The sequence below is a fragment of the Cryptomeria japonica genome, chromosome 1, assembly GCF_030272615.1.
Source record: "Cryptomeria japonica chromosome 1, Sugi_1.0, whole genome shotgun sequence".
Taxonomy (NCBI): Eukaryota; Viridiplantae; Streptophyta; class Pinopsida; order Cupressales; family Cupressaceae; genus Cryptomeria; species Cryptomeria japonica.
In genome coordinates, this window is record NC_081405.1 from 42,236,539 (window position 1) to 42,264,449 (window position 27,911).

Sequence of the window (27,911 nt, forward strand, 5' to 3'; positions counted from 1 at the left end):
AACTACTTGATAATTGTCAATCTTGTTTTATTTGAATTTTACTTAATTACTTCTTATAATACATTAAGTTTTTAAGGTATTATACTATCTCATATATAATCAACTTAATTCAAATCATACTCCCCAACTCACAAAATATAAAATCACTTTATTCATATTCTCAACAAAATTAACAAAGCTCATTAGTAAAGAATAGTTTGGATCAACATTAGACTCTTACATTATGTAGCAATTCCACCAATTCAATTTAGTTGAGCGTGTTCGAATAGTTGTTATAGCACTTATCGATTTAATGCCCAATATTTTTGACAATATTGCACCACTAGTTGTCCCTTTAAAGTTGTTATTGCTGATGACGACTATCCTCAATTGAATGAAATGTATCCTTAATTTGAGACTTGTAATTAGAAAAAAAATGCAACTCTTTTATAGAATATGTATAATATATAGGCTTTCAATTTGATAAAAGTCTACTTTGTTCAACTACTTGATAATAGACAATCTTGTTTTATTTGAATTTTACTAAATTACTTCTCATAATACATTAAGTTTTTCAGGTATTATACTATCTCATTTATAACCAATTTAATTCAAATCATACTCCCCAACTCACAAAATATAAAATTAAATTTATATTCTCAACAAAATTAACAAAGCTCATTAGTAAAGAATAGTTCAGATCAACATTAGACTCTTCCATCATGTAGCAATTCCACCATTTTAGTTTAGTTGAGCGTGTTTGAATAGTTGTTATAGCACTTGTTGATTTAATGCCCAATATTTTTGACAATATTGCATCACTAGTTGTGGCTTTAAAGTTGTTATTGTTGATGATGACTACCCATGATTGAATTAAATGTATCCCAAATTTGAGACTCTTAATTAGAAAAAAAAAATGCAGCTCTTTTATAGAATATGTATAATATATAGGCTTTCAATTTGATAAAAGTCTACTTTGTTCAACTACTTGATAATTGACAATCTTGTTTTATTTGAATTTTACTTAATTACTTCTTATAATACATTAAGTTTCTCAGGTATTATACTATCTCATATATAACCAACTTAATTCAAATCATACTCCCCAACTCATAAAATATAAAATTACTTTTGAATATTCTCAACAAAATTAACAAAGCTCATTAATAAAAAACAGTTTGGATCAACATTAGACTCTTCCATTATGTAGCAATTCCACCACTTTAGTTTAGTTGTGCATGTTCGAATAGCTGTTATAGCACTCATTGATTTAATGCCCAATATTTTTGACAATATTGCACCACTAGTTGTGGCTTTAAAGTTGTTATCGCTGATGATGACTACCCATAATTGAATGAAATGTATCCCTTAGATCTAAAAAGCAACGAATCATGCGATGCCACATCAACGCACCAATAAAACATGACTTAGTGCACAAGTATCGGTCTTACTTTTTTTTTGGGCTATTTTGGATACCTTGGCAAAAAGCATGCTGATGTGACATCATATTTGATGATGTGGCCTTGAAACCTTAGTTGTAAGTAGGGAACTTGCCAAGTAAGCTGCTGTAAATAATTGGGAGTGATTTGAAATTTCCACGTAGGATTTTGATAAGCATGAAATTAGGGTGCTCAACTACTGGGTCCTCTCCCCTAGTGAGATATTTCAAATTCAACACAAAGCATTACTTAGAATCATTTGATATTGCTAGTGTTGAAGATATCACATACTTTTTAGAACAGGGGTTACTTAAGCCAAAACAAAATACATGTAAAAAGTGAGTGTCATGCCCATCTCAACAACACTACACAAACACCATTATTCATGGCGTCATAAGTTTCATCCGAACTTCAATTGTACAAAAAGTGATCGCTTGACATGGATTAGGATTTTCAAGCATCACATCTATTGCTCCAAGTGCATTTTCTTTCATTTCAACTACTTCATATTCTTATTCTAATAGAATTCTCTAACAAGACTTAACTAACTGGTATATGGGGCAGTGTGAATGCACTTAAGCACTGTGGAACGAATTGTACCTTACATTGCCTGGTATTTGAGCCCCTTAAGGTGAATGCCTATTTTTATCTTCTACAGTTTGACCTCATAATATTTTTTACTTCATCAAGTTCATGTGTGAAACTGTTAAGGGCAAGTAAGATACTAGCCCATCACCACATCTTGTGAATATTGTTGTCGAGGTGATTTTGTAAATGCAACTCTTGACCATCGATGTTGATTCAAGTTTATGGTATTATAACAGAGCAAGGTATATACTTGTCAACTTTCTTTACTAACTGCAACTCGAAACTAATGGTTGGAATTCAATCTTAAAAGTCTTTTATGGACTGCTATTTCAACTGCGTTGTACATGCGCCTTTGGTATTGAATTTCTCAGTTGCATATTTTAATCTTCAGACTGAACAATGATTTTTAGTACACTTATATGTTTGTGGTGACCATTTGAACACCACGACTGGTCAATCCTGACGAATAATATAGTTTATGTAGAGACCAGGCAGGCAGCGGTAGAGTACTAACCTGCACTGTGACACCATTTGTAAAATCGCAAAGAACAGATCTTAAAACCATGGCAAAGCATTATGTGCTGGCATGCTAGTATGATAAACTTCAACAATCATCCTAAAAGAAAGGGCTTCACCAAACACATGTCAATAGCAGTATTCAAAGGACTCTTTGAGAAACCACTTTGGAACTGGGAGAAAATTAAACACTTGAGGAGGATGTGATTTGGAAGATTGTCGACAAATGGACAATTGCAGCAATCAAAAGGTACACCTGAAGGACAATGGTAGAGCCAAAAGACAATAGAGTAACCAATTAATAGTAAACGAGTAACACTACAAAAACTAAATAAAAATCACATTATGATGTGAATTGCACATTATAACTGTTAGTAACCAGGAAAGAAAATAAAAGGATGGACTGAAGGCAATATAGGAGTTAAGGTTGCAACGCCTATTGGCAAAGAAAGAGGAAATCGAGAACTTCTTTATTCAAAAGAAATTCTGAACCTCTAACCTGCACAAAAGAATCAACATGAATCATACAGCTATGAGCTCTCTTCATACTAAGTCCTCTTTAAAATGCACTGGTTGTATAAATGTTACTCAACCAAAGTTTGCACTGCCAACAAATTCTTTTTGAGACACTTTTATCTAGAAATACAAATCAATATATTCTGCAACATTTATTTGATAGCAACATCAATAAACATGCTCATATTATTCTCCTTCAATGATAAGTGAAAATCAATAATAGAGGCGTAAGATGCACCAAAGGACTTGAGATCAATGCCAACCCAATTTACAGCAAAAATGATAGGTTTACACAAAATTGCTTTTTTCTCATAATTGCATACCGGTCAGTAACTTCAAATTGTTTCTAAAATTAAAGGATTTATATAATACATATTATATGTTTCTGCTGTGTATGATGCCAATGTATTGAGATCATTTCCCTTTTGTGCACCCAACTCAGCATAATAATTGGAACCTTCAAGGTGAACTGTGCATGACTCCACAATCTCATACTCCAATTGCTTGATCCTATGCACATGTTTATGGTTGCTTTTTATTGAAAACCTGAACATGTTCTTTCTGTAAGTACCACCTCATCAAGAGCTTGTATTTTGCTCAAATCAGGTAACTAGTTGTATCTATTGCAGCCGAGTAAGACGAGTTACATTTAGTTTTAAATTGTATCAGCATGCAACATGAAGTGATGGTTGGAGATAAGCTGAATCGAAAGTATTTATAAGCAAAATATTTTTGCCATTGTTTTAATAATGAAATCACTGGCTGCAAAAAAAAAAAAGATTAGTACTGTGAGTTTTACATCCACCTTACCTTAAAAAACGGTGATATAAAAAGCATCCCAACAATCTGAGGAGATTCATGTCTATACCTTTCTCTGATTCTGGGCAACTTAACTTCATGCACCAGCTTTTAATTTTTATGGGATTTTATATCCTTCTCCATCAAGAAAGTTCCAGCAGGCATACACATTCAATATGAGGTGTATGGGGGAACATATCTACTGGTTGTATACTTTTTAGCCTATATGCTCCTAAAATTTTTGATTCCGGCTGACAACCACCATCAAAAAGTTGATCAATTAAAGATGTTCATGATATTTCAAACATTTATCCAGGAAGTAAAACATTATCACATTTGATCATTCACATGAATATATATGTTCAAAATTTCAACATGTACTTACCAAACCATGACAGAGGTAGTCAAGATCTCGTGCACAGGTAGCAGGGTTGCAGGACACATATATGATGCGTGGAGCCCGTAGTTTCAGAAGAAAGCGAATCAACTTTGTATGCATGCCTGGTCGATTAGGATCTGATGATAAAAAAGTTTTGAAGGAATATATAAATACTATTGTTAATTTTGCATTTATATATCCTTTCATCACACTAAGAGCTTGCAAATGTTGAAGCATATACATTATTGCTCATAATACTTTCCAGGCATTAGGGAGAGGTAATAATTCATCTACCCATCTATAAAAAAATAATAGTATTGTCTCTATCTATGGAACTCAATAAAATTAATCAATTCCAATGTTTTGTCTGCAGATAAATACATGCAAATTTGTTTATGCTCAAAAGAATGTGTAATGCAAATCAGACCTGTAATGACAATATCTGGATGAGGAAATTCATTCCCAAAATCATCACCTACTTTGTTTAGATCCCCTTGAATAAACTTAGCATTTTGAATATCATTCCTTGCTGCATTTCGACGAGCATCTGCTACAGCTTCAGGGACTACCTCATAGCCATAGACATACTTAACCCTAGGAAAACCACAAGCGAGGTTTTCTTAAGGAATAAACAATAACAAGCCTGAAAAGTGAAAGGAAAAAAACCACAAAAATATGAACTACTGTTAATATGAACCGAGAAAATTCATAGTTCATAGATCGTACTTTTTGGCTAGTGTAAGACCAATAGTACCAGTTCCACAAAACAAATCCAGAACTATTTCTGAGCTGTCACCTCTTAAACTTGCTGCTGCTTCTACCAGTGAGTATAGCACATCTGCCTGTTAATTATAGAGATATTTTGTGATTAGGTTTTTGAAAACTAGGACATTGGTAGCAACATCACTGAGAAATTACAGCTCAAATGCATTAACTAAATAAAAGATAAAACAATCATCCTCACCATAACCTGATTATGAGTAAATTGTCGAAGCCATGAATATTACTATGCAATAAGCAATCTGAATAATGTCACCTTAATTACAACAAATAAAAATACAATATAACCCCTTAGTTCTTAAGAAAATGACACAATTTGCAGTTAATGCAATACCAAAGAGCCTCCCAATGATTATAATACTAGTCTCTGACCCTAGTAGGTCAAAATCAACCACGAAGTGCAAGTGCAACATCCAGTTGTACCTCAGACAAGCTTGATCCTCTTTCCACTGATTTCAGACCATTCATAGGCACAAGGCTTGGTCTTTAGAATTATTGTGCATTGTTGCAAAAATGACCATTTGGATAGCCTTTGAGCTCTTCAAACAGTGACAAAACAGTTAGTTCATTCCTTCCTCTTCTATGTATTGACCCACACCCCTCCTTATTCCATACCACTTGTTTTTTTCTTCGAGTAGAACCAAATTCTCTAACACTTGCATTTTTGCCTTCCATTCCCTCTTCAGCTCAATCTTGTCTTTTGAATGGAATTTTATAGCTGGGCTTCATTGTTAACTTGTGGAGTGGTTTTTAGTTTGTCTGGTCTTTTCAGTCATGCATTCCTTCTTGTCTTCTACCTATCAACTAGGGATCTACTTGCTTGGACTGAGGTAGGGCTTGTTGCACTTATTCTTTGTAGAGTTACTATGAGATATCTTGATAGCAAAGAGAAAGCTTTTCTTTGCTTAGTCTGGGATAGATTTGATTTGCTTTTATTTCATTTTGGACAATTGTTTATTCCTAGTAGTCAGATTTGATTGTTTTGTAGTTGGTATAAATGAACTTATCATGTTTTATTAGTATGTTTGTGGCCAGCTATGTATTAATCAGTTTATAGTTTGTGGGTATTTGTTGGGAGTTGGTTAGTAGAAGATTGTCAATAATTGTGCTCTATTTGGCAACCATCAAGCACTTTAAATAGGCTTCTCATAATCTAGGAAGGGAGTTCAAATTTGGTCCCAATTTGTAATGCTCCCTTCCTAAGCACTTCAGTTTGGTGGACTATTAACCTATTCAATGGGTTCCCGTAGGCTAATAAATTGGGTTAGGGAATTCATGATGGCAATTTGATCCAGCAGTGACAGGGGTTTCCTTGAGCTCATGCAGTTGAAATGTGTGTAATGTCCTTTTTTGGAACATTAGCTCCATTCTAGAACTATTTTAGTTATTCTAGCAAGCTGATTTTACTAGGGGGGCGAGACTAGCAGGTTCCACAATCAAGCCCTAAAATTCGGCTAGTAGATTAATGCACCCCATAGCCTCCGCCTCCCACCCACCCAGTAAATTAATTAACTTGCTCGAGTAAGGGGTCCTTTACGAATGGTAGGGGGCTCGCCCTACCCCCATAAAATTGTAGGGGGCTGAGTACCATATAATTTTAGGGAATGTGCCCCATAGAATTGTAGGGCCAGAAACTTGCACTCGATAGTTGCTAGAATCGAGCTTGAAAGGCTAATTATTGAGTGGCAAGTTAATTAATGTTATTCTAGCTCGATTCTAGAACGAATTTGGATGGTTTTCCCATACTAGTTTTAGTATGTCAATACTAAGCCAATTGTCGCTATTGCTATTTTTAAAATGGTTAGTGGGTATAGCTAATAGTGATAGTTTGAGTCTTCAGACGCTTTAGTGCTGTGGTAGAAACACTTTGTTGGTGAGGCAGCCACCAAGGTTCAAACCCCCACTAGGTCACTAAGCTCGTAGGCCTTGTGCCTTTGTTGGGACGTTGTGCTCACGAGTTTGAAGTGAAATGTGGGGAATGACAGCCCCCTAGAAATGGCCTCGTAGGAAGAGAATCTCCGTAAGTGGTCTCTCTGGGCTTAAAGAGCAGGCTAAAAATCCGAGTTTCCCAAATAAAAAAATGATGATATCTTGACATTTGATACAATCCAGTACTTCCAAATTAAATAACGATAAGTTATTAAATTATAAAGTTAAATAAAAGATTTAACTTTATCATTATTTTAATATATTTAATAAAGGACAATAGGGGCGTCCAAATTAATAAAGTGCAAAATATTTAAAAATGGGGCCTTTTAGACTGGGACACCCCTTCGGAGACATGCGGAGATTTAAAAATTAAATTGAGAGCAAAAAGGCAAAGGGGGTATAGCTTTTGGAGAGATGTACAAGAAATTTTATGAGCTCATTTCATATGCTTGGTTTGATATTTTGGAAATCTTCTTACTAGTTGAAGTTGCTCATCCTGTGGCTTTGGTGAGTGTCATGCCCCCAATCCAACATCCCCCATCCGAAATCACCTTACAAAGTAAAACATCACAAATTGTCAATGCAAGAATAATATGTGCAACTGATCAAGTGAGAATAATATTGACAAAGCGGTCCATTAAGACAATGATTAGTTAAGAGGAAAGACAACGATTAAGTTCAAGGAAGTCGTCCACCCAAGTGTCATGATCTTGTCTAGAAACTGTCTTAAAAGCCCAAGCAATTAGCAAACTACTGAAGGGATTAGGATCGCAAGAGACTTATAAAATATTTAAACAAAATAACTAGAGAAGGGTGTGATGGACCTGTTGTGACCTAATTCACACATCGCCCCATTGCAGATGGGGACTGTTGAGACATTGACCAACTAGGACTCAAACCTAGGACCTTCCATACACTGCTGGAGTGCTCTACCACTGAGCTACTAGCCCCTCTTGGACCAGTCCATCGTCGATCCGGGGGTGGCTTATTTCCAACACCAACCCCCCCCTTAAGCCACACCTCTTGTGTGCTTGGGGCTCCTAGCCTAGACCTGGCTCTGATACCATGTTGAGACATGGACCAGCTAGGACTCAAACCTAGGACCTTCCATACGCTGCTGGAGTGCTCTACCACTGAGCTGCTGGCCCCTCTTGGACTAGTCCATCGTCGATCCGGGTGTGGCTTATTTCCAACACCAACAGGGACCCCCTCTTTTTGATTTTTTTTTAGGTTTTTGTCTTAGTTCTGCATATTCATAAATCTTCATTTTGAGAGAGTTAAGAGTTAGAGTTTTGAGGTCATTCTGGGCCAGATTGAGGATTTAAGCTCCAAATTGAATTTGAATGCGGCCAAAGTGCTCAGAAGGTCCTAAGGACGAGGATCGCAATTGCTTTGAGTCATTTCTAACAACTTGCTATTTTTAGAAATTTTTGTTTCTTCTGCTTTTTTGAAAGTGGCATATGGGTTTTGTTCCTCGAATCATTCTACTACTACCCATTTTGTAAAAAATTGAAAATCTCGCCTCTAGATATAAAAAGCAGGGTTTCAAATTTGTTGTTTTTTTTCTGAGATTAGGGTTTCATTCTTTAGGTCATTTTGATCCTGCCCATGTCTTCAGATTTCAAAAATTTTGCTTCCAAGTGTAAAAAGAAAGAGTTTAATTTTTTTTGCTTTTTTCTAAGATTAGGGTTGCAATCCTCATGCCAAATTATTCCTACCCATGTTCTCAGATTTTGAAAATTATGTCTTTAAGGGTAAAAAGCTAAGTTACCGGGTTTGCCCTTGGACCCCCCGATACTGGTCCTGGTTCGAACGGGTGCCTAGTTCGGGTCCGGTTCGACCAGGGTTCGAAAAACGCAGAGGTGGTTCGAACCCAGTTGAACCCGGGCGGCTGGGTGGCCTAAAAAAGCAAAATATATGCAAATGTTAAATTTTTTTTGAATTCTGCCTTCTAAAAAGTGAAACTTATACCCTAAAAGTGACTTCTAAAACATTATATTCACTCATTTCACCTCATTTGTGTTGCAAACAAAAGTTTTATGAGAGCAGGTTGAAGAAAGGGTGAACAAAATTTGGCTTCCAAGATCAAAGAGGAGTTGAAGACTGATTTTCGAAGCTTCAACAAGTGTTGCAGCATCATTTCCATACATTTTCAAGCTTCCATTGGCTGCAAGAGGTAGGTTTTTTTACATTTTTTCCAACTGTTTTTGTTTCACAAATTGTCAAACATGAAACTTGAATTTTTTTTCATTATTTAGTTTTTGTTTTTGAATATGTTTATATTATTTCTTGCCATAGGAACTAGAATGGCATCTACATCTTCCTCCATTGGCAATGAACAAATAATTGCAAAACAAAGAAATGATCCAAATTCTCCCTTATGGAAGTATGTTGAGATTATAAAACAATTTCTAGGAGGTGGGGGATTCTGTTGGAGATGCCAAGGATGTGGTATTGAACGTAATAGTTCATATTATCAGGTGGTAGGCCATTTGTGTGGAATAAAAGGAAGAGGCATAAAAAAATGTCCTAGAAAAGATGGTAAACCTATACCAAATGAGACAGTGATGAAATCTATTAAGGAGCATGACGTGGCAGAAGAGAGAAGCCCGTAGATTGAACCAAACCGCATCAAAGAAAACAAGGGGAATGCAAGCCCCTTCTAATCCCAATATTGTAGTACAAGACCACCCCTTCTTTGCCACAAATGAACCTCAAAGTGAACCACCCTTGACACGTAAAAGAACAAAGGGGCCTTTAAAAACCGCATCAAAGAAAACAAGGGGAATGCAAGCCCCTTCTAATCCCAATATTGTAGTACAAGACCACCCCTTCTTTGCCACAAATGAACCTCAAAGTGAACCACCCTTGACACGTAAAAGAACAAAGGGGCCTTTAGAAACCGCATTCCAAAATGAGAGTAGAGACAATGCTGACGAAGATATAGTAAGGTGCATTTATGCAAATGGGTTGTCTTTCAATGTTGTTTGCTCCTCATATTGGAAGCAAATGATAAAAAGTGTTAATGAGGCTCCAAGAGGGTATAAGGGCCCCAGTTATGAGAAGGTACGTGGAACATTATTGGAGAAAGAGGTGAAGAGGGTTGAAGATGCATTGAAACCCATAAGGGATTCATAGGTTGAGACAGGTGTAACAATTGTTTCAGATGGGTGGAAAGATGCTAAAAACCGTCCCTTGATCAATGTCATAGTGGTGTCCCCTAAAGGGGCAATGTTTTTGAAATTTGTGGATTGTGAGGGCCAAATAAAAGATGGCCAATTTATTGCAGAAATTCTCATCTCCGCCATTGAGTCAGTGAGACCTCGCAATGTTGTCCAAGTCATAACGGACAATGCAAAAATTGTAGAGCTGCTGGTTTGTTGGTTGAACAATGCTATGATCACATCTTTTGGACACCTTGTGCAGTACATTCACTCAATCTTATGCTACAAAGGATTGGGCAAAAAATAAAATGGATCAAAGATGTGTATGCAAAGGCTGAGGACATCCAGATGTTCATCACAAACCACCACATGTCTCAAGGGATTTTTAGAACCTATTCGAATTTGGAGCTATTGAAGGTAAGTGAAATAGTAATTTAATTTTACATTTTCTGATTTTTTAAATTTTCAATGTTCATAATATCATTGTGTAAGCTATATTGTGTATTCTTCTTTAAAGTTTGGCTTTATTTTTTAATCATTTGGCATTAATTTGTGTTATAGGTTGCTGAGACCCGTTTTGCATCAAACACAATCGTCTTAAGACGACTTGTGAAAGTTAGAGTGGCACTATACAATATGGTGATCAGCACCAATTGGACTGTATGGAAGCAGAGTAGCACTGAGAGGGCAAAGAAAATTAGGGAGAGAATATTGAATGAGAAATGGTGGGATCTTGTTACATATCTCCTAAGTATCACTGAGCCCATCATGAGCATGATTCGCTATACAGACATGGATAGGCCTTGTATAGGTGAGATTTATGATGGCATTGACTCAATGCTTGAAAAAATAAAGGCCACTATAAATGAAAAAGAGAATGACCCCCAGGAGAAATTCTTCAAAGAACTGGAAGTAATTATTGTAGAAAGGTGGAATAAGATGACCACTCCTTTGCATCTTCTTGCCTATGCCTTGACACCTAAGTACTATAGCAATCAGTTTCTTGATAAACCAGGAAGGATTCCACCATGGAGAGATCTAGAAGTATCTGATGGGTACAAGGCAGCATTTCTTAGACTATATCCTGATGATGATTTGCGAGATGTTGTTACAAATGAGTTCATAGAATTCGCAAATGGGAATGGTCTAAGTGTTGATGCACTTCGTCATAGATCCAAGAAGGATGCTCATAGCTGGATGGCACATGCTTCCAACACCGACAACCCCTCGCTATAAAAGTTTTATCACAAGTTTAATTAATTAAAATTTTAAATTTACAAGTTTTAGTTTATTTATAGTTTACTTTGTCTTCGTAGGTTGCTAGTAATTTTATTTTTATTAATGTATAACTTTAATTGTTTACTTTGTCTTCATAGGTTGCTAGTTCATTTGCTTCAGAAAGAAATTGGAGCACATACTCTTTGATCCACTCAGTAAAGCGCAATAGGCTGCTATCAAAAAGAGCAGAGAATTTAGTATATGTGCATTCCAACCTACGTCTTCTTTCACACAAACAACGTGACTACACCCAAGGGGAAACGAAGATGTGGGATATAGAGCCAAAGCATACTGATTTGGATGCTCCTGCTTCTCAGCTTCTTGCATTGACACTTGATGACTCGGAAATCGAGCCAACTTATAGTGCAAGTGCATGTGGCATTGGCTCATCTAATGTCAATGTCAATGAGGAGGAGGAGGAGGAGGAGGAGGAGGAGGATGAATTAGATGATCCATTTGATGATTAAACTTTGTATTGTTGAAAGTTGAAACAATGATACTTGAATATTTTGTCATTTTGATATTAAACTTGATGTATATGATGCTATTATGGTATCATCATGATGCTATGATTACAAGCTTATGTTTGTTTTGTTGTTTATATGATGCTATGTGACATGCAAATTTTAATTCATGCTTATAGGCTTCACAAATATCAATATATATATATATATATATATAAAATTTACATGCTTTTGTACTAACAAACCCAAACCCCTTTTCAAAATTTTGTCGTACCGGGTTCTTTGAACCCGAACCGGTTACTTAGGTAGAAAGCAAAGTGCAAACCTGTTGTGACATTTTCACACATCGCCCCATTGCAAATGGGGACCCCTGTTTTTTGCTTTTTAGGGTTTGTTTTCTAGGTCTTTTAGGGTTTTGTCAGTTGTCTTTTGCATTTTTGAGTGCTGTCGGGGAGATCAATAGGATAGCAGGTCCTGCTGGAGTGAAGTCCTGATCCTGAAAATTTGGCTAAGTCTGGAATGTCCTGATCCTGAAATTTGGCTAAGTCTGGAATGTCCTGATCCTGAAATTTGGCTAAGTCTGGAAACTGAAAAACCTCAAAAAACTAGATTTTGCAATATAACTCCTGGAGGTCTGAAACCACTCTCAAACATCCTGAAAGTATATATGGAATATAACTTAAAGTATAAGAAAGAAGAAAGATAGAGAGTTCAAAAAGTCAAATTTCGCTCCTATCCTTCACTGAGGATCCAGAGCGAATTTCGCTCCTGTCCCTCTCCAAGGGACAAAGGCAAAGCGCTCCTATCCCTCACCAAGGGTCCAGGGCGAAAAGGCTTATTTGAGTCATTCCTGACCTTGTTTGGTCAAATTGGAACATCAAAGGCATGGTGAAGGACGAAATGAGCATGATAGAGCATCCAGACTTGATCAAAGACAATGAAATGATAGAGTTTTTGTCTACAAAGGTAAAAGCGCTCCTGTCCCTCACCAAGGGACCAGAGCGATTTTCTTTATATACACATTTTTAGACCTTTCTTAGACTTGAACTCTTATTCATGGCGTGTAACAAGATGATATCTTCCTTAGCCAAGACATTTCATGGTGAAAAGTGAAGCATTTTGGCCTAGAAGACAAAATTCGCTCCTGTCCCTCACTGAAGGACCGGAGCTTGAATTTCAAATTTGCACTGTTCTTGCAGGATCAAGACAATTTTATGATTTGAAGAGACCAAGGAAAACATGATTTATCCATTGAATATAATTTGGAAGGCTAACAAAGGGCGGATAAGCTTGGATTTGCAAAATCGCCCCTGTCCCTCTCCAAGGGACCAGGGTGAAAAACCTAATATCCAGTCCTTCTCGCCAAGTTTGGACAAATCTAAGCCAAGGTGCGAATTTGAAATGATGTTTAAAATGCCTTGAGGTTGATATGATCAAGAATTTGCGCAATGGATGCAAAAGGCGCTCCTGTCCCTCACTGAAGGACCAGGGCGAAAATCTCTAGAACATCAATTTTGCCTTGCAAAAAACGAGTTGAACATGCACTAAAGGGACGAAAGAGATCATTGCTAGCCCCACAACGTAAATTGGCAATTAAAAAATGAAGGATTGAGGACAAAAGTAGAAAATCGCTCCTGTCCCTCACCAAGGGACCAGGGCGAAAATGTTCTAAGGCACGCTCCTTCTAAAGATCAAGTGAATTAAACTCAAAATTCCCAATAAAAATGCCATTTTAAACGCCAAAGGTGAAGTTTTGAACGTGAAAATAAGAAATGCAAGGTCTAAAATGCATGGGCACTCCTGTCCCTCTCCAAGGGACCAAAGCGATGTTATTAATATCCATTATTTTCCCAGGCTTGAGCGCTTACTTCAAACAAATCGCATTAAATGCCAAATTCACTAAAACCTTGAAATATTTTTATTAAATTGACATTTAATAAGGGTGCGTTGGTATTTAATAATCAATTTAAGCCTTGGGAAATCGATTTTTAATTATTATTAAGGCATTTAAAATTAATTATTATTAAATAAAAAATTAAAAGAGGGAGCGCTTGAGGTATCATTTTTATTATTTTATTAAGTCGGCCTTTTCCTTGTTAATTTTATTTATATTTTTTGGCCCATTTTCATCAAGTCCGCCTATGGGGAGGTGAAATGGTGAGTGCTCTATATATTTGGGGCATGCTTTCATTATTCAAATCATTCACTCATTGTTTCAAGTGCGATTTGGAGAAGCAAGGAAGGAGGTGCGAAATCTAGCTTGTGTGGAGCGAATTTCTACCAAGTGTGGAGACTAAGGAGGGCGAAATTCATCTTGAAGGCTATTGGAAAGGCGTATTTCTTGCTAGATTGGAGGATAAAATCCAGATGTTTTGAAGGTATTTGAAGGCGAATTTCCAGATTTTTGAAGAGGAAGGTGGAGTTCTTTTCCAAGCTAAAGGAGGTGCATTTTATCCAAGGGAGAGCTTTGATCTACACTTTGCCTAGCAAAATTCATCTATTTTTACATCATTTCTTAGAGTTTAAAACTCAAGTGGAGGTATGGCGAAATCATCTTGACACCCTTGTTCAAGGTTTGATTTTTTAGACATTTGTTTTGGAAAATCTAAGTATTGCGTAGTTAATTAGGAAATGATAATTCAAAGATTTATCATAAAGTTTCCTAATTAAAATCTTGAGTCTTCCTTTTAAAGTTTAATTTTTAGATTTCAAGATATATTACTAATTTTGAAATGTTGTGTAGGTATCAAGATGGCGACTCCAAAGCCCGGAGGATCTACAAGTCGGCAGGTTCTCATCAAGGACGATCAAGCAAGGACAAGGGCGACCTCCTCCAGCCTAGCATCGACAAGGACGGCCTTCTTTGAACTAACGTCATCAAGGGCGACTTCTCCAATCCAGTATTCCAAGGCGAGGTACATCAATCATCCTACACATCAAGGACACAAGAAGTTAGAACAAGGGTTCGTTGAAGAAGCAGATAGTTCCAGATGAATTAATTAAAGCTAGCTTCTCAACAACATCAAGTTGAATATTTACCAAGTTACAAGTGTCAGACGAGGTGGCATCCTAGTCATCACTTCTCCAGTCAGTGTGGTCCACCTCAGCATTTCCAGATTCAATGTACCTAACTCATGGAAGGTGGCACAAACTCCGATGTACCTACCCCAGCTATCCATTGGTGGAATTTTCTAGAGAGGACATGTGTCCAAGCAATACAATTTTATCATTGGTCAAGCATTAAATGTTATGTAATGGTTGTAACAAACCCTAATTAGGGTTTTCATTGTTGAATCTTGGCCGTTGATCTCGAATTGATCTAAGCCATCGAATTGTATTGAGGGCACTATATAAGCCCTGGCATTTCATTTTGTAAAGGGAGTTAGAATATAGTTGGAAGCAGTTAGAAGACAGATAGAGAGTAGTTAGAAGGTGATTAGCTAGTTGATAGAATAGCAATTAGAGTAGAGTAGAGAGAGGAGGCAAAGATTGTTGCCAAGATGTTGTTGTAAAAGACTTGTAACTTCATTGAAGAAATGGTGAAATTTATGGGTCGATCCGACAATTTGCATGGTCTTTATACTTCTCATGTTTGATTTTATGATTAGATGAGTGGAAGAAATGTGCTTGATTGATGGTGGAATTCGTATATCCATACTACTAGCAATTTGTTGATTGCAAACTTGCTTTGTGTAGTCAACTGGAATCATTCAGCTTAAGCTTAACTTCAATTGTCGCTTCTTCATTGATATGCATCAACCTGATGGTGTCTATGACTGCAGGGATGATTTGAACATCATAAAGCTTTCCTTCGAAGATCGCACTAGCCTTGTGGAGATGGTCCAGCGATGTCAAAACAAGACTTAGTTAGAATTTCATCAAAGATCATTCATTGTTCTTACATTCTTAGTGTTAGGAGTAGATCCTTTCCTCGCCCTCATCTTTTTTCCTTTTTTTTTCAAGTCTAAGCTAGTAAGAGCCTGTGTTCCAGCAATATTCAAAGCAGATCAGACGTTCAATCATCAAATGTAAGTCCCCTTGTGATTCCAGCAAATCACATCATACCATAGAGAGCTTATCCACACATAGAGACCCTACATACAAGAACCTTGGAGTCATCCTGATTGATCATTTTTGCGACATCTTCAGCAATCAGAGGCTTTACTCAAGAGAGGATAAGGTACCCTTGGGTATTTTATTCTGTGTTTGATAGTGTACAAAATACACGTCAACAAAACCCTAATTAGGGTTTTGCTCCAGAAGATCAACCATTTATCAATACCCATGTTCTCAGATTTCGAAAATAAGGTCTCCAAGTGCAAAAAGAAAAATGAAATCCAAATTAGGGTTTCTATTCCAGATGAACCAGCAAGGTATGAACATGGTAGGTATACTGTTGATCAAGTCTAAAGGAAGGGATTGGAAATGGCACATTGAAAATTTCGCCCAACTTGAAGAAGTAAAAATGGCAGATAAGTTTGGCAAGCCTCAAGGTTAGGCAAGTGGAATGGCAGATGATCAGTCAAAATTGCCCAAGGATGTCAAGCATGGAAGATGTTTTAGCAGAATCAATGTCTGCCAAGGCATAGGAGAATTGTCCAAGTAAAATTGTCCAACAAATGTTAAACTCCTACCAAGGGTTCACTAATCCATGGCAAGAGTTACTCAAACTCTTGCCTAGGGTTAAGCTTATTCATACACAAGAATGTCTGACAATCTTCTAAGTGCACCTCATGTCCAAACTAAAATTGTCCGACAGATGGCAAACTCCTACAAAGGGTCAATTAACTCATGGTGAAAGTTAGCAAACTCCTATGTATGGTCAAGCTTGAATCAAAGAAGAGATGGCAAAGTGTCAAGTTTGCCTTGGCTAAGTATACTCCAAATCCGCCAAACAAAGATGGAAGGAGGTCCCCAAAGTCCGCCTTGTCCTAGACTCATCCAAGTCCGCCTTAGGAAGTGTGGAAAGAAAAATTAAAAAGTTCGCCTAGGCACTAAACAACTAGTCCTAAGGAATTCAAAGTTCGCTTTCATCAAGTTGGTATTATGCACTCTAAAGTTCGCCTAGTCCTAAGGTTGAAAAGTCCGCCAAGAAAGAATGACCATGGTGATGTAGGGCCCACTTAGGCGAAATTGAAGATGGCATAAAAAAAAGATGACATGGATTGCCAAGTTGGCAATAAAATGGCGACATGGCACTCCAATGAAAGAAATATAGCAAGTGTGATGATTTGGCATTCAAAAGCATTTCAAGAAATAAAATATATGACATGTCAAAGACCTTCCTCAAGTTCGAACTTCTAGAAGGAGAATAAGACAAATAAAACTTTCTAAAATATGATGGAAGCTTCTAAGGATGAAGTTCGAATTTCCTAGAAGGAGATTAAAACAATAAACTTTCTAAATTTGCAAACTCCCTTCTAGAAGAAAGCAGTAAAAACAATAAAATAAAGAAAGCTTTCCTCTTAAGTTCACCTTCTAGAAGAAGGATTAAGTTCAAATTTCTATGGAGGAATAAAACAATAAAACTTAAAAGCTTCTAGAAGTCTCCAAGAAAACTATAAGACAAGGTTTTGTTTCATTAAAGACTTCATTATTTGCCAAGCAAGGAGAGTTCGAACTTCTAGAAGATAGGATAAAGCTTCTAGAAGCCATCAAAGAAGCTATAAAAGAAGGTTTCATCCCATTAACACTTCTTTCTTCAAAGCAAGATTGAATTCTTCCGAAAATTCGCCAAGGGAGCAGCTCCAAAGTTTAATCAGGTTATCAAATTTGCAGCAGAGTTAGCAAAATTCGCCTTAAGAGATAAAAGCAAGACCAAGGGTTTGAAAGATGCATTCAAGAAGTGCAGCATATCCTCCAAATTCGCCATTAACAGCAGATTGAAAGTTTGATGATAGACAATAAAGCTCTTCACATCTTATCATATTCAGAAAAATTCACCATTGCTCATTCTTGAATCCGCCTAAGGATAGAAAGATCAATCAAATCTGCACATAGTCTCCTTAGAAATCTTCCAAATCTGCACTTCACCTTGTTCAGAAGACTATCAAATCTGCCCTTGATGAGAAAGTAAGACAAATTTGGAGGAAGATACATACCTAAGATTCATCCAAGATCATCATACAGAACAAATTGAGGGTTTGCTAAAGATAAAGCTTTCATAACTTATCATATTCAAAATTCGCCTTGTCTGCCATAAAGAAAAACTTTTGACAGATTCCTTGATGATCTTCCAAGTATAAAATAAACTTGTCTAAGGAAGGGTAAACTCTGCCCTGTCAAGGAGAGAGTAATCAGAATTCACATATCCAAGGTTTGAAAGCCAAATAAAAATCGTCTAACTGTTGCAATTCCAATTTGCCATGATTAGCAAGGTTGAAGATAGCAGATTGAAGCTTTAAGAGTCATCCAAATCTGCCTTGGAAAGGAAAGATTACTCAAGTTTGATCCACATGACCTTCAAAGCATAATACGAACTTGTCCATAGCATGAAAATTCTGCCAAGAAAGAAGGCATTCTATTGGAATCAAGGAACACTAAGAGGGAGGGGTGAATTAGTGTTCTACCGGTAAATAAACTTTCAAACTTACTCTCAAACCACCGGAAGCAAATGCATGAAAGTAAAATGCAGAAACACAAGATAATCAACCACAAAACCATAACACCAGAATTTTTACGTGGAAACCCAGAAAGGGAAAAACCATGGTGGGATTGGAACCCACAATATTCATATACTGATCAGGAGTACATAAATATTAAATAAGGGGAATGCACCTGCACTCAGGCACACTGCCTGGAACCAAAGGTTCAATTACAATATGGAAGTCTCACTGACTTACAGACTAGTTACAATGATAACTACAATGAATGAACTCCAAAATAGCATCAAACAATGCTTGGATGAGTTCCGGTTAAGTGCAAGAAGTCTGACTGTAACACCTCTGCAACTCTACTCTGTTCTTCTTCTCAATCAGCTACTAGATCAAGAATGTGCACGTGAAACTGCGCCAAAAAGGTTTCTCGATCGCAACTCGCTCATTACATCACCCAAAAAGGTCTTCTACATCGGTTATATATATCTACAACCACTGAATAAACATTCATTAAGTCGGCCAAGCACAATATGCAATGTAACGTGTAACCGGGTGTTGGCTTAAACCGGATCACCAAAACATATGCGGATCAACCAAATAATGTCTAAATGATTTCTACATGTCGGCCCTATCATCCCATAAACGAATCTCACCACCACAACCACCGCAAAGATTTCAGACCAAAAGTGCTCTGCTTATCCTGGGATACCGAAGACAGATTACCGGATCACTTCCTCTTCCAGATACCAAAAACCATGACTACCGGATAGGATTTCCAAGGAGAGTTGCCATCAATAACAACCCTAATCCATTATTCATGCATTAGAATTCACCGAATGAGTGTCAATTGCCCACACATTCAAGTTGGAAATTTGTCTCACAAAATATGGCATGACATGATCCAAGTCCGCCTAGGGTTGGATAAACAAAGCATCACATGAAGATAAAATAAACTTTGCCAAAAGATATGACAAAAAGAAAGACAAACTGTCTGATCAATCTTGAAATTCACCATGGACAGCAAGCACAATATCAAAAACAACTCCCAAAATTTGCTAAGTGCAAGAAGGATGGTTCAAATTTTGTCCAAATAAGATCAGATGGTTTGATTCCTAAATCTACTCATGACAAAAGGATGTATGACTGTCCAAAAAATTTTCAAACTCATTAAGGCATGGTGGATGAAGATTCACCCAAAGATAACTGTCCAAACGTTCTTCCAAGAACTGATCCCAAGACATGAAATGGCAAGACAAACAAGATTCAAGTTCACCTAAGGGAAAAGAAAGTCAAAACAAATTGAAAGATGATTGTCCAATTGACATGAAGCATGCCAAGACATAGGATGTCCAAATTGAAATAAATTCAAACCCTAAGGCATGAAGAAATTGTCCAAACCCTTGCAAGTCAATCATACACTGATACATTGATTTATCCAGGCATAAATGGAATATGTGAAGATACCTAACCAGAGACTTAAAATTGAGAACAAATTTACCATGCCAGAAAGATGAAATTATGATCACAATTCACATAAAATTAGACCAACATGATGGGAAATAAATTTGTCACATGAAATATTTTTGATTCTCAACACTTCGAAAATTTTGTCAAAATTCAAAATTTCTAGAAAGTTCTAAAAGATTCTTGGATAAAATCAAATTTTTGAGAGAAGAAATAAAACTTTTCATTCTGGAAAGATGAAAAAAAAACAAGAAAAAAACAATAAAAGTTTTTTAAAAACTAAGAAAAACAATAAAACAAATCAAAAACTTCTAAATTTAAGAACCCTAAACTCTATATATTTTCAACCAATTCACTTTCACAATTCATTATTCAGGTTGAAAATTTTGGAGAGCATTGAAGAGAAGTTTTCTCTCTAATTTTATATGTTTTGGATTTTTGAAGAAGAATTGTCCAAAAGAAGATTCTTCTAATTGTTAAGGGTCCAGAAATTAAGCACTTTTTCTCTGATTTTAAGGCAGATTTTCAGAATCAGAGGTAAATTTCAGACAAATAGAGGATTCAAAATTTCAATTTGACTGAATTTCCTCATCTTTTTGTCTTAATTTTCATCAATTTCTTCACCAAACCCTTCAAAGACTTAGCCCTTTAATAGGCTGAAAGTAGAATTTTCAGAAAAAGAATTTAAAATCAGAATAAAATTCTGAAAATAACATGGAGTTTTCATATGTTTTTACATGTCGCAATGAAGTTCGCAAGCAAAGGAGTACACCTAAAGTCCAAAATCAAATCCAAATGGAAGAATATCACTGACACAGACCTTGGACATGTCGATATGGAGGAATTCAAGAAAAGGATGTATGGACGTGATGGGCACATTCCTACACCTATTGCCCGCAAAATGATGCATAATGGAATTGTCCAGGCAGCTGGATTCCCACCAGCCAAAGAGTGTGTCGAGCTGATTGTCGAATGTGCTTTACACTATAAAGCACAATCGAGAAAAATCATTGCAACAAATGGAAGGGTCCTGGCTAATCTTTCAGAATTGTCTATCCAGGAGACATTCGGTATACCAAAGCACAGTAAAACCACCTATAAGACTAAGGAGTAGGCCCTGAGAGTCTATGATAGTCAGTCTAAACATTGTGCTGCAAATGTAAACAAGTCTTGGCTTGAGAAGAAAAGACCTCAAGGAAAAGTGCCGAAGTATTTGTTGCATCCATTCTTCAAGGAAGAGTATGGTGATATCATCCTATTGTTGAATAGAGTAATGGGCAGCCCTAAGGGTCAGCTATTTGAGACATGGAAGTATTATTTCATGGATGAAATCACTTCAGGAACCAAGTTATTCAACTGGTCCCGCATAATCAGTGATAACCTTCATGAACAGTTGATGAACTTGGAAAGGACAAAGACATTCTACATGAGTTCTTATATAATTTATCTGCTGGCTGCAACTTACAGATATTTAGGATTGATTTGCAAAGGCATAGTAAGAGGTGGTGAGAATGAATTCCGATCACATAATTGTTATCCTCAGCTGCAGCTCAAGGAGAAAAGTTTCTGAGCCCATGACGCATTTCTAATGTACATAACAAGATCACTGCAAGGAGGTACTCATAACTGACTTTCTCCTGAATCTATAAGTTTGATCAGCCGATATGGATCTTAGTTCATCCAATTTCCAAAGTTCACTTATATTAGAATCCAAGGTTTCACTGGCCGTCCCTATCGATTGCCAATCTACCCAACCAATAGGATGGTCCTATTGGAAGTTCTCAAACAATTGGAAACATATCAGAGTTTCAAAAGAGTAAGGCAGAAGACAGCCATATCTTTTCCATTCTTCATTGGGAATATGGAAGAATCTTGTTCAACTGCGTAGGCAGCTGAGAGTGCCAAGCTCGAGATGCAGTGGTACCCTTTTACCTTCTACCAATCCAAAACCAATTATGATCCTCACAATAACATCAAATCAGTAAACCAGGAAAGATTCAGACATAAAGTAGATATAGAAGATCTCTAGGCAAATGTTGTTGATGAGTATGAAATCAGGAAAAGGTTATATTCCAGGCTATGTGTAAATTTCATCAGAGAAACTCAACCTTTTCTTGTACCAGATCAGTTAGAAGATAATGGAGACCATACTCAACCCGGTTTTGATGAGCATGCACCTCTTTCACCTATCAAGTGGTCAAAGCCAGATCATGCAAACTTGACCACCTTAATGCGGCCAATCATGAAGTATACCAAGTGGTTGGTTAATCAGCAGTGTCACAGGCTAAAGCAGAAGAATATAACTTTGACTTATAATCTGATGGGAGTAGCGGAAGGATATTCTTCAAATGAAGAAGCAACACAAAATACTAGACCAAGCAAAGGTGCTAGAAGGAAGGGGAAGGCAATTGAGAATGAAGAACCTGCTTAGAAGAAGCAAAGGATAGAACCATCTCGTTCCGCCACATCAAGGAATGAGAAATACATATTAAATATTGATGAACCATAGGTTGAAATAGAAATTCCTTCTTTAGCTCATGAAGAAAATGCAGAATTAGTCCATCAGGAAGATGAACAGCCACCATCTCCTACTGGCACAGAAATCTTGGAATCGGAGCATGACACAGATATTGAAGAGGAACAGTTTCAAGAAGGGATGATTTCTATTCTCTAGGGTATTGCACGTGACATAAAAGCAAAGGAGGACCAAGAGATAGAGGCCATTGAGAAGCCCACTGTTCCTGAATGGATGAAATAAAGATTGAAGATGAACAAGCTAGTGATAGAAGAACAAGAAGAGGATGACATGGCAGACTTCTTGGCCAGGTTAGAGCAAACTGCTGTGAAGAAGCCAGCCAAGAGATTTTCTACCTTCCAGAGAGATGAGACAAGCAACCGCACAATGCATATAGCTATGCCTAAGGTGAACAAAGCAAAAGGAGACACTACTCCTCATGAGTTTGAGATCACCACTTTTGACTTAGGCCCAAGCACAAAGTCCCAAGTAAAGGAGGACTTAGACAATTCAGTTGCATCCATGAAGGCAAAACTGGATGAGGAGACAAAAAAGAAAAATGAACATAAGAGAGAAGTTGAGCGCTTGAAAGAATATATTCGGCAGTTGACCGCCAAGTCACTTAATCAAGCCAACCCAGAAGTTCATTCACTTTTAGATTCGTAGCAAGCAGTCAAAATTTCAGAAGAAGATGTAGTGACAGCCAAAGAAACCAAGGATTGGATGGAAAGTACAAAAGAAGAGGCAGCCAAGTTCATGGAAGAAATATCATCAGCATATGAGCAAACTTCTTTGCTTTCCAGGATTGAGAACATGGTGGAAGTGTGGGCTGACTTCCAGGATGTCCAGGAAAGAATCATTTTGTGCCTTTGAAAACTCAAAGGAATCTCATCCCAAGAGTTGGTTAATCAGAAGATAATTGCAGCAGGGGCTGCTTATGATTTCCACAAATGGCACTGGACATTGGTTGCACAGAATGAGGTCTTGGAAAAGGTGAAGAGTGATGCTGATAAAATAGAAGAACAGATAAGGGCCATTCAAGACAAGATTTTCCTTATAGTTGCAGAAATACTTGAGAAAGAAACCATCCGAGAAAGAGATATGCAGTTGGAGAATCTAAAGATCAAAACACAAGACATCTTCTTTGCCATCATAGGACCGGTCTTGAAGAGCAACCTGGCTAAAGCATCAAACCTCCTTTCCATCACAGATGTCTTTCAGAAGCAGCAACTAGACTAGGAATTCACCTTTGCTCTTTGCACAAATGACTTAAAAAGATTGGAATTCACGGTCAACCTATTGCCACATGTCACGATGGAGGAAGTGGACCAAATTGTGTCCAAGTTCATCGAATATCAAAAGAAAGGGCTACAATCCTAAAAAATAGCATCTTGCGCCACTTGTCTCTTTTGTAATTGATCCTTGATATTATTTTGGGAAACTCTATCTAGGATTGGGTTGTTTAGATCTCAGCCATTGATCTTAAATCGATCTCGGCCATTTATTTTTCTTTCAAAACTCTATATAAACCCTCATTCTCTCATTTCATTGTGTTGTGGAGAGATTTATGAAATTGTTGCACAGAGCTATTTAGTAATAAAACATTCATTATCAGTATTGTTTTGAAATCTTTGTATTGCTAAATGGTTGCAAGGTTGCATATTCCCCTTCAACAATTAGATTAGATTCGCTTAAGTAATTTGTTTTTTAAGTTATTAGATGAATGATAGATCTAATAAGTATTGATTGGTGAAATATTGCTCATACTTTTGTTGGATGGATGATTTCATTTCAATGTGCAAAGTTACCCTAAGCTTTTGATATGGATGTTTAACTTCTATTTGGAATGATATCGTTCAATTGTTGGTATTCTTTCTAAGTATGAAAATCTTAAGCTCAACCTTAGAAGATTGCACTCACTTTGCGTAGTTGTCCTAGTGTGGCAAAACAAGGCGTCGTTACCAGTTTCACCCAATCTTTACCGTCTCTTGAGTTCATAGGAATAGCTTAGAAGCAATATAGAATCCCTAAACCCTCATCCTTTTTTATCTTTTTAGTCCTAAACCAGAAAATCCAAAAACATAGAGCATAAATTGTCAAATCTGCCTAAGTTCAACTCGTGAACGATACCAGTCGATAAGCGTAAGTCCCCCTTGAGATTTTCAGCACAGACTACCCAAGAAGCTATCCCACTAAAGTAGCTCGTTCGCACATATAGACCTTGGAGTCGCCTTGTGATCTTTCTCGCAATCTTGGCACAAGTAGTGATTTTGTTCAAGGGAGGATAGAGCATCCTTGTGGTATTTTATTCTAAGTGTTTGGTAGATGATAAAACGTCCACCAACAGGACCAAAGGTCAAAAGACATATCGCTTGCAACTGTTACTAAACAATCATGCCTCTTCATCCGATGTGGGGGGGATATAAAAGGAAGACGGCCCCAAGGAACAAAGGCAGAAATCACGGATCAGAAATCAGTCAATATCTCCCATAATCGAATCCTTAGTAAATCATCAAGCAGATCAGATCTTCAGACGATAATCAAACCAGAGCATCCAAAATCATCACAAATCATAAAACCCTCTTCAATAAATCAAAAGACAAAACAACACCAAATAAAATATCGGATCGAACATCAAAGGAATTAGTCCCATCAGAATTGCTCAACAATCAAGGAAGAGGCAACACCAATCAATCACTTGAACTACAACAGATTTCTAAGTATCTCAACTTCCTGTTACCAAGGCTAACATTCTATGGTATATCTATTATATTTATATTCTTATTAATCATGTCATTATATATGTGTGTGTGTGTGTGTGTGATATCCCCACCGTATCACATGATGTAAGGTTTTTTTTTTTAAATACAAAATCAATTATTAACTAAGGTAATAATGTTAACACGCTATTGAGGAGATAATACTAATAAATCATTAGAAGAGAATTGATTAAGTATATTGATATTCAATTCATTTAACATAATTAATATGTTTAGAGTTTATTGATATTTAATAATAGTCAAAGTGCTTATTAAATATATTTACATTAACATAGAATTCGTTCATTTTAATAAGTTAATAAGGTATTAAATTAATAAAGTATTATTTATATATAAAAAAAATAAACTAGGCGGGAGCCCCCCCTTCCCGCAGGAAGTGGTGGGACGGGAAGTCGCAGCCCAGGCTGCGCCTACCGTCACACCCCTTCCTTTGGAAGGGAAGTGGTGTGATGGTAGCCGCAGCTTAGGCTGCGGATTGTCACATCCCTTCCCACGGGAGGGTGCCCGTGGAGGGACACGTCCACTCTCTCCCACGGGTATAAAACCCGATCAACCCGCTGGAGTTAGGGGAGGCAGAGGAGATGAAAAGAAAGAGAAAGGAGGGAGGCGCTGCAGACCAGACTGCGGATAGACAGGTAAGAGGTCTGGGGTATAGGTAGGAAAATAGACAATGAATATTAATATATGTATATTAATGTATGTAGGAATAGATTAATATATATATATATTAATAAATATAAATATATAAAAATAAACAATGATATTTAATATGTATATATTAATAAGCATAGGAATATATATATATTAATAAATATAAATGTATAAAATAAACAATGGTATTTAATATGCATATATTAATGAATATCAGAATGGTTAATATATATATATATTAATAAATATAAATGAGAACTTGTTGTATGCATATGTAATGAAGGACTCTTAAATGTTAAGGAATGCTTATAAACATTAATATGAATAAATCACGATAGTAGGAATGTAGATTAAATACATATGAATAATGGTTAATGAACATTTTATGAATATATGTAATGAATACAAGACGATGTACATGTGGATTATGGAATAGGGAAATAGTAAATAAAAATGCAAAGGAATGTATTGTAAATGTAATCACATGAGGGAGGCTATAGGGAGGAAACTCCCTTAACCTAAGGGAGGGATTATGATAATCCCTAGGGCAGTATATACTGAACATTGATATGCATATGTATGGCTTGGTTGATTGAGTTCAACCAAGAAGAGACGGATCTGGCCGGTCCCCTCTGAGGATTTGGATGATGGGATGCATCACCCAAGGCAAGGAATGACATAGGGTCTTCCTTGGATGGCTTGGGTGTAAGAGGTTACACCCAAGACAGGAATCGAATTAACCTTCGATTCCTAGAGGGCTTGGATGTAAGAAATTACATTCAAGACAGGGGTCGAAATTCACCATTCGACTTCCTGGAGGGCTTGGAACCAAGATGGGTTCCAAGAAGGCGAGCTTCATGGCCGCCTAAGAACATATCGCCGTATGGCTTCCATATCCTTTTTTATTAGATAAAAATTATGATCATGTTAATTAAGTATTTCTAAGTTAGATTGCAATTTAGATTACTTCTATGTATATATGTTTATTATATTCTAACAAACTGTTTTGCAGGCCAAAGATCCCAAACTAGTAGTGATAATATAGTGGTATCAGAGCATATTCCTGCCATCCTGTGGGAGGGGTTCTTAGTTTATGATCACATATCAGAGAAAGAAAGGAGCAAAAGTAATGGCTGATCAATTGGCCAAACAGCTTCAGACTTTCATGGAGCAAACCAATGAGAAATTCGAAAGAATGAGCCAGTTAATCCTCCAAAGTACCAACAGCAACAATAGAGATATGTTAAACCCTGGAAGAGAGACACGCTCTAATCATGCTGACAACGAACGATCGCCTCAGAGTTCTAGGCAAACAATTCCCGAATTTCTTCCTCGAGAAGAACATGTGAGGGAGGAGGAGGAACCAGCCACACTTGGGGTGGAAGAAATCGCCCAAATTTATGCTAGATTGGAACCAGAAGTTCAGAGGGTGGTGTCCTTCAGGGACTTCTGTGAGTCCAAGACTAATGAGAGTAGGAAGAGGAAACCTATGGGTAACGACCTCAAAGCTAAAGTCAACAAAATGTCCCTACCATGTTTTGATGGGTCAGGGAAGGATGTTGCCCAAGCTTGGGTACAACAACTAGACACCTACCTTTCATACAGTCCCATGACCGAAGGAGATGCTATAAAATTTGCCATACTACATTTAACCAGAACCGCCAATAATTGGTGGCATAACGGTCTCATTACCCTAGGACACAAAAATGTCTCCACCTACAATGAGTTTACCCAAAGGCTCATCAGCCGATTCGACCAGAAAGACTCCGAATGGTACTTCCAAGAGCTAACACACCTTAAGCAAGTAGGGACCATTGAAGATTATATAGATCAATTCCAAAACTTGTCAGTAATGGTCCCCGACCTATCCCAGAAAAGGCTTACCTACATGTTCTTAGAAGGCCTGAAAGACCACATTAAGAATTTTGTTAAACCCCTGGAACCACAAAACTTAGGAGAAGCCATTAAGAAAACTAGGATGGTCGAATTTAATGCTCCCAAGAATACCTCAACCAAAACTCCACATAGGAATGAGGGACCCCAGAGGGACCGCCGGGAAAAGCCTTGCCACTTGT

General features: G+C 37.1%; 1 protein-coding gene across 2 annotated transcripts in view; it reads right to left on the reverse strand.

The window, feature by feature from the left end:
* Positions 1–3,080: 3,080 nt before the first annotated feature.
* LOC131027396 (uncharacterized) overlaps positions 3,081–27,911 on the reverse strand; it is a 203,545-nt gene continuing 178,714 nt past the window's right edge. The window contains exons 7-11 of one of the 2 annotated variants that reach the window (XM_057957438.2): positions 4,942–5,057; positions 4,643–4,809; positions 4,222–4,352; positions 3,907–4,087; positions 3,081–3,796 (exon numbers count right to left, since the gene is read on the reverse strand). In XM_057957438.2, coding sequence (XP_057813421.2) covers positions 3,980–4,087; positions 4,222–4,352; positions 4,643–4,809; positions 4,942–5,057 — 522 coding nt within the window. In that variant the 3' untranslated portion in view covers positions 3,081–3,796; positions 3,907–3,979. Of the gene's footprint in view, positions 3,801–3,906; positions 4,088–4,221; positions 4,353–4,642; positions 4,810–4,941; positions 5,058–27,911 lie in introns of both variants that reach the window. The other variant, XM_057957437.2, reaches the window with a different exon arrangement.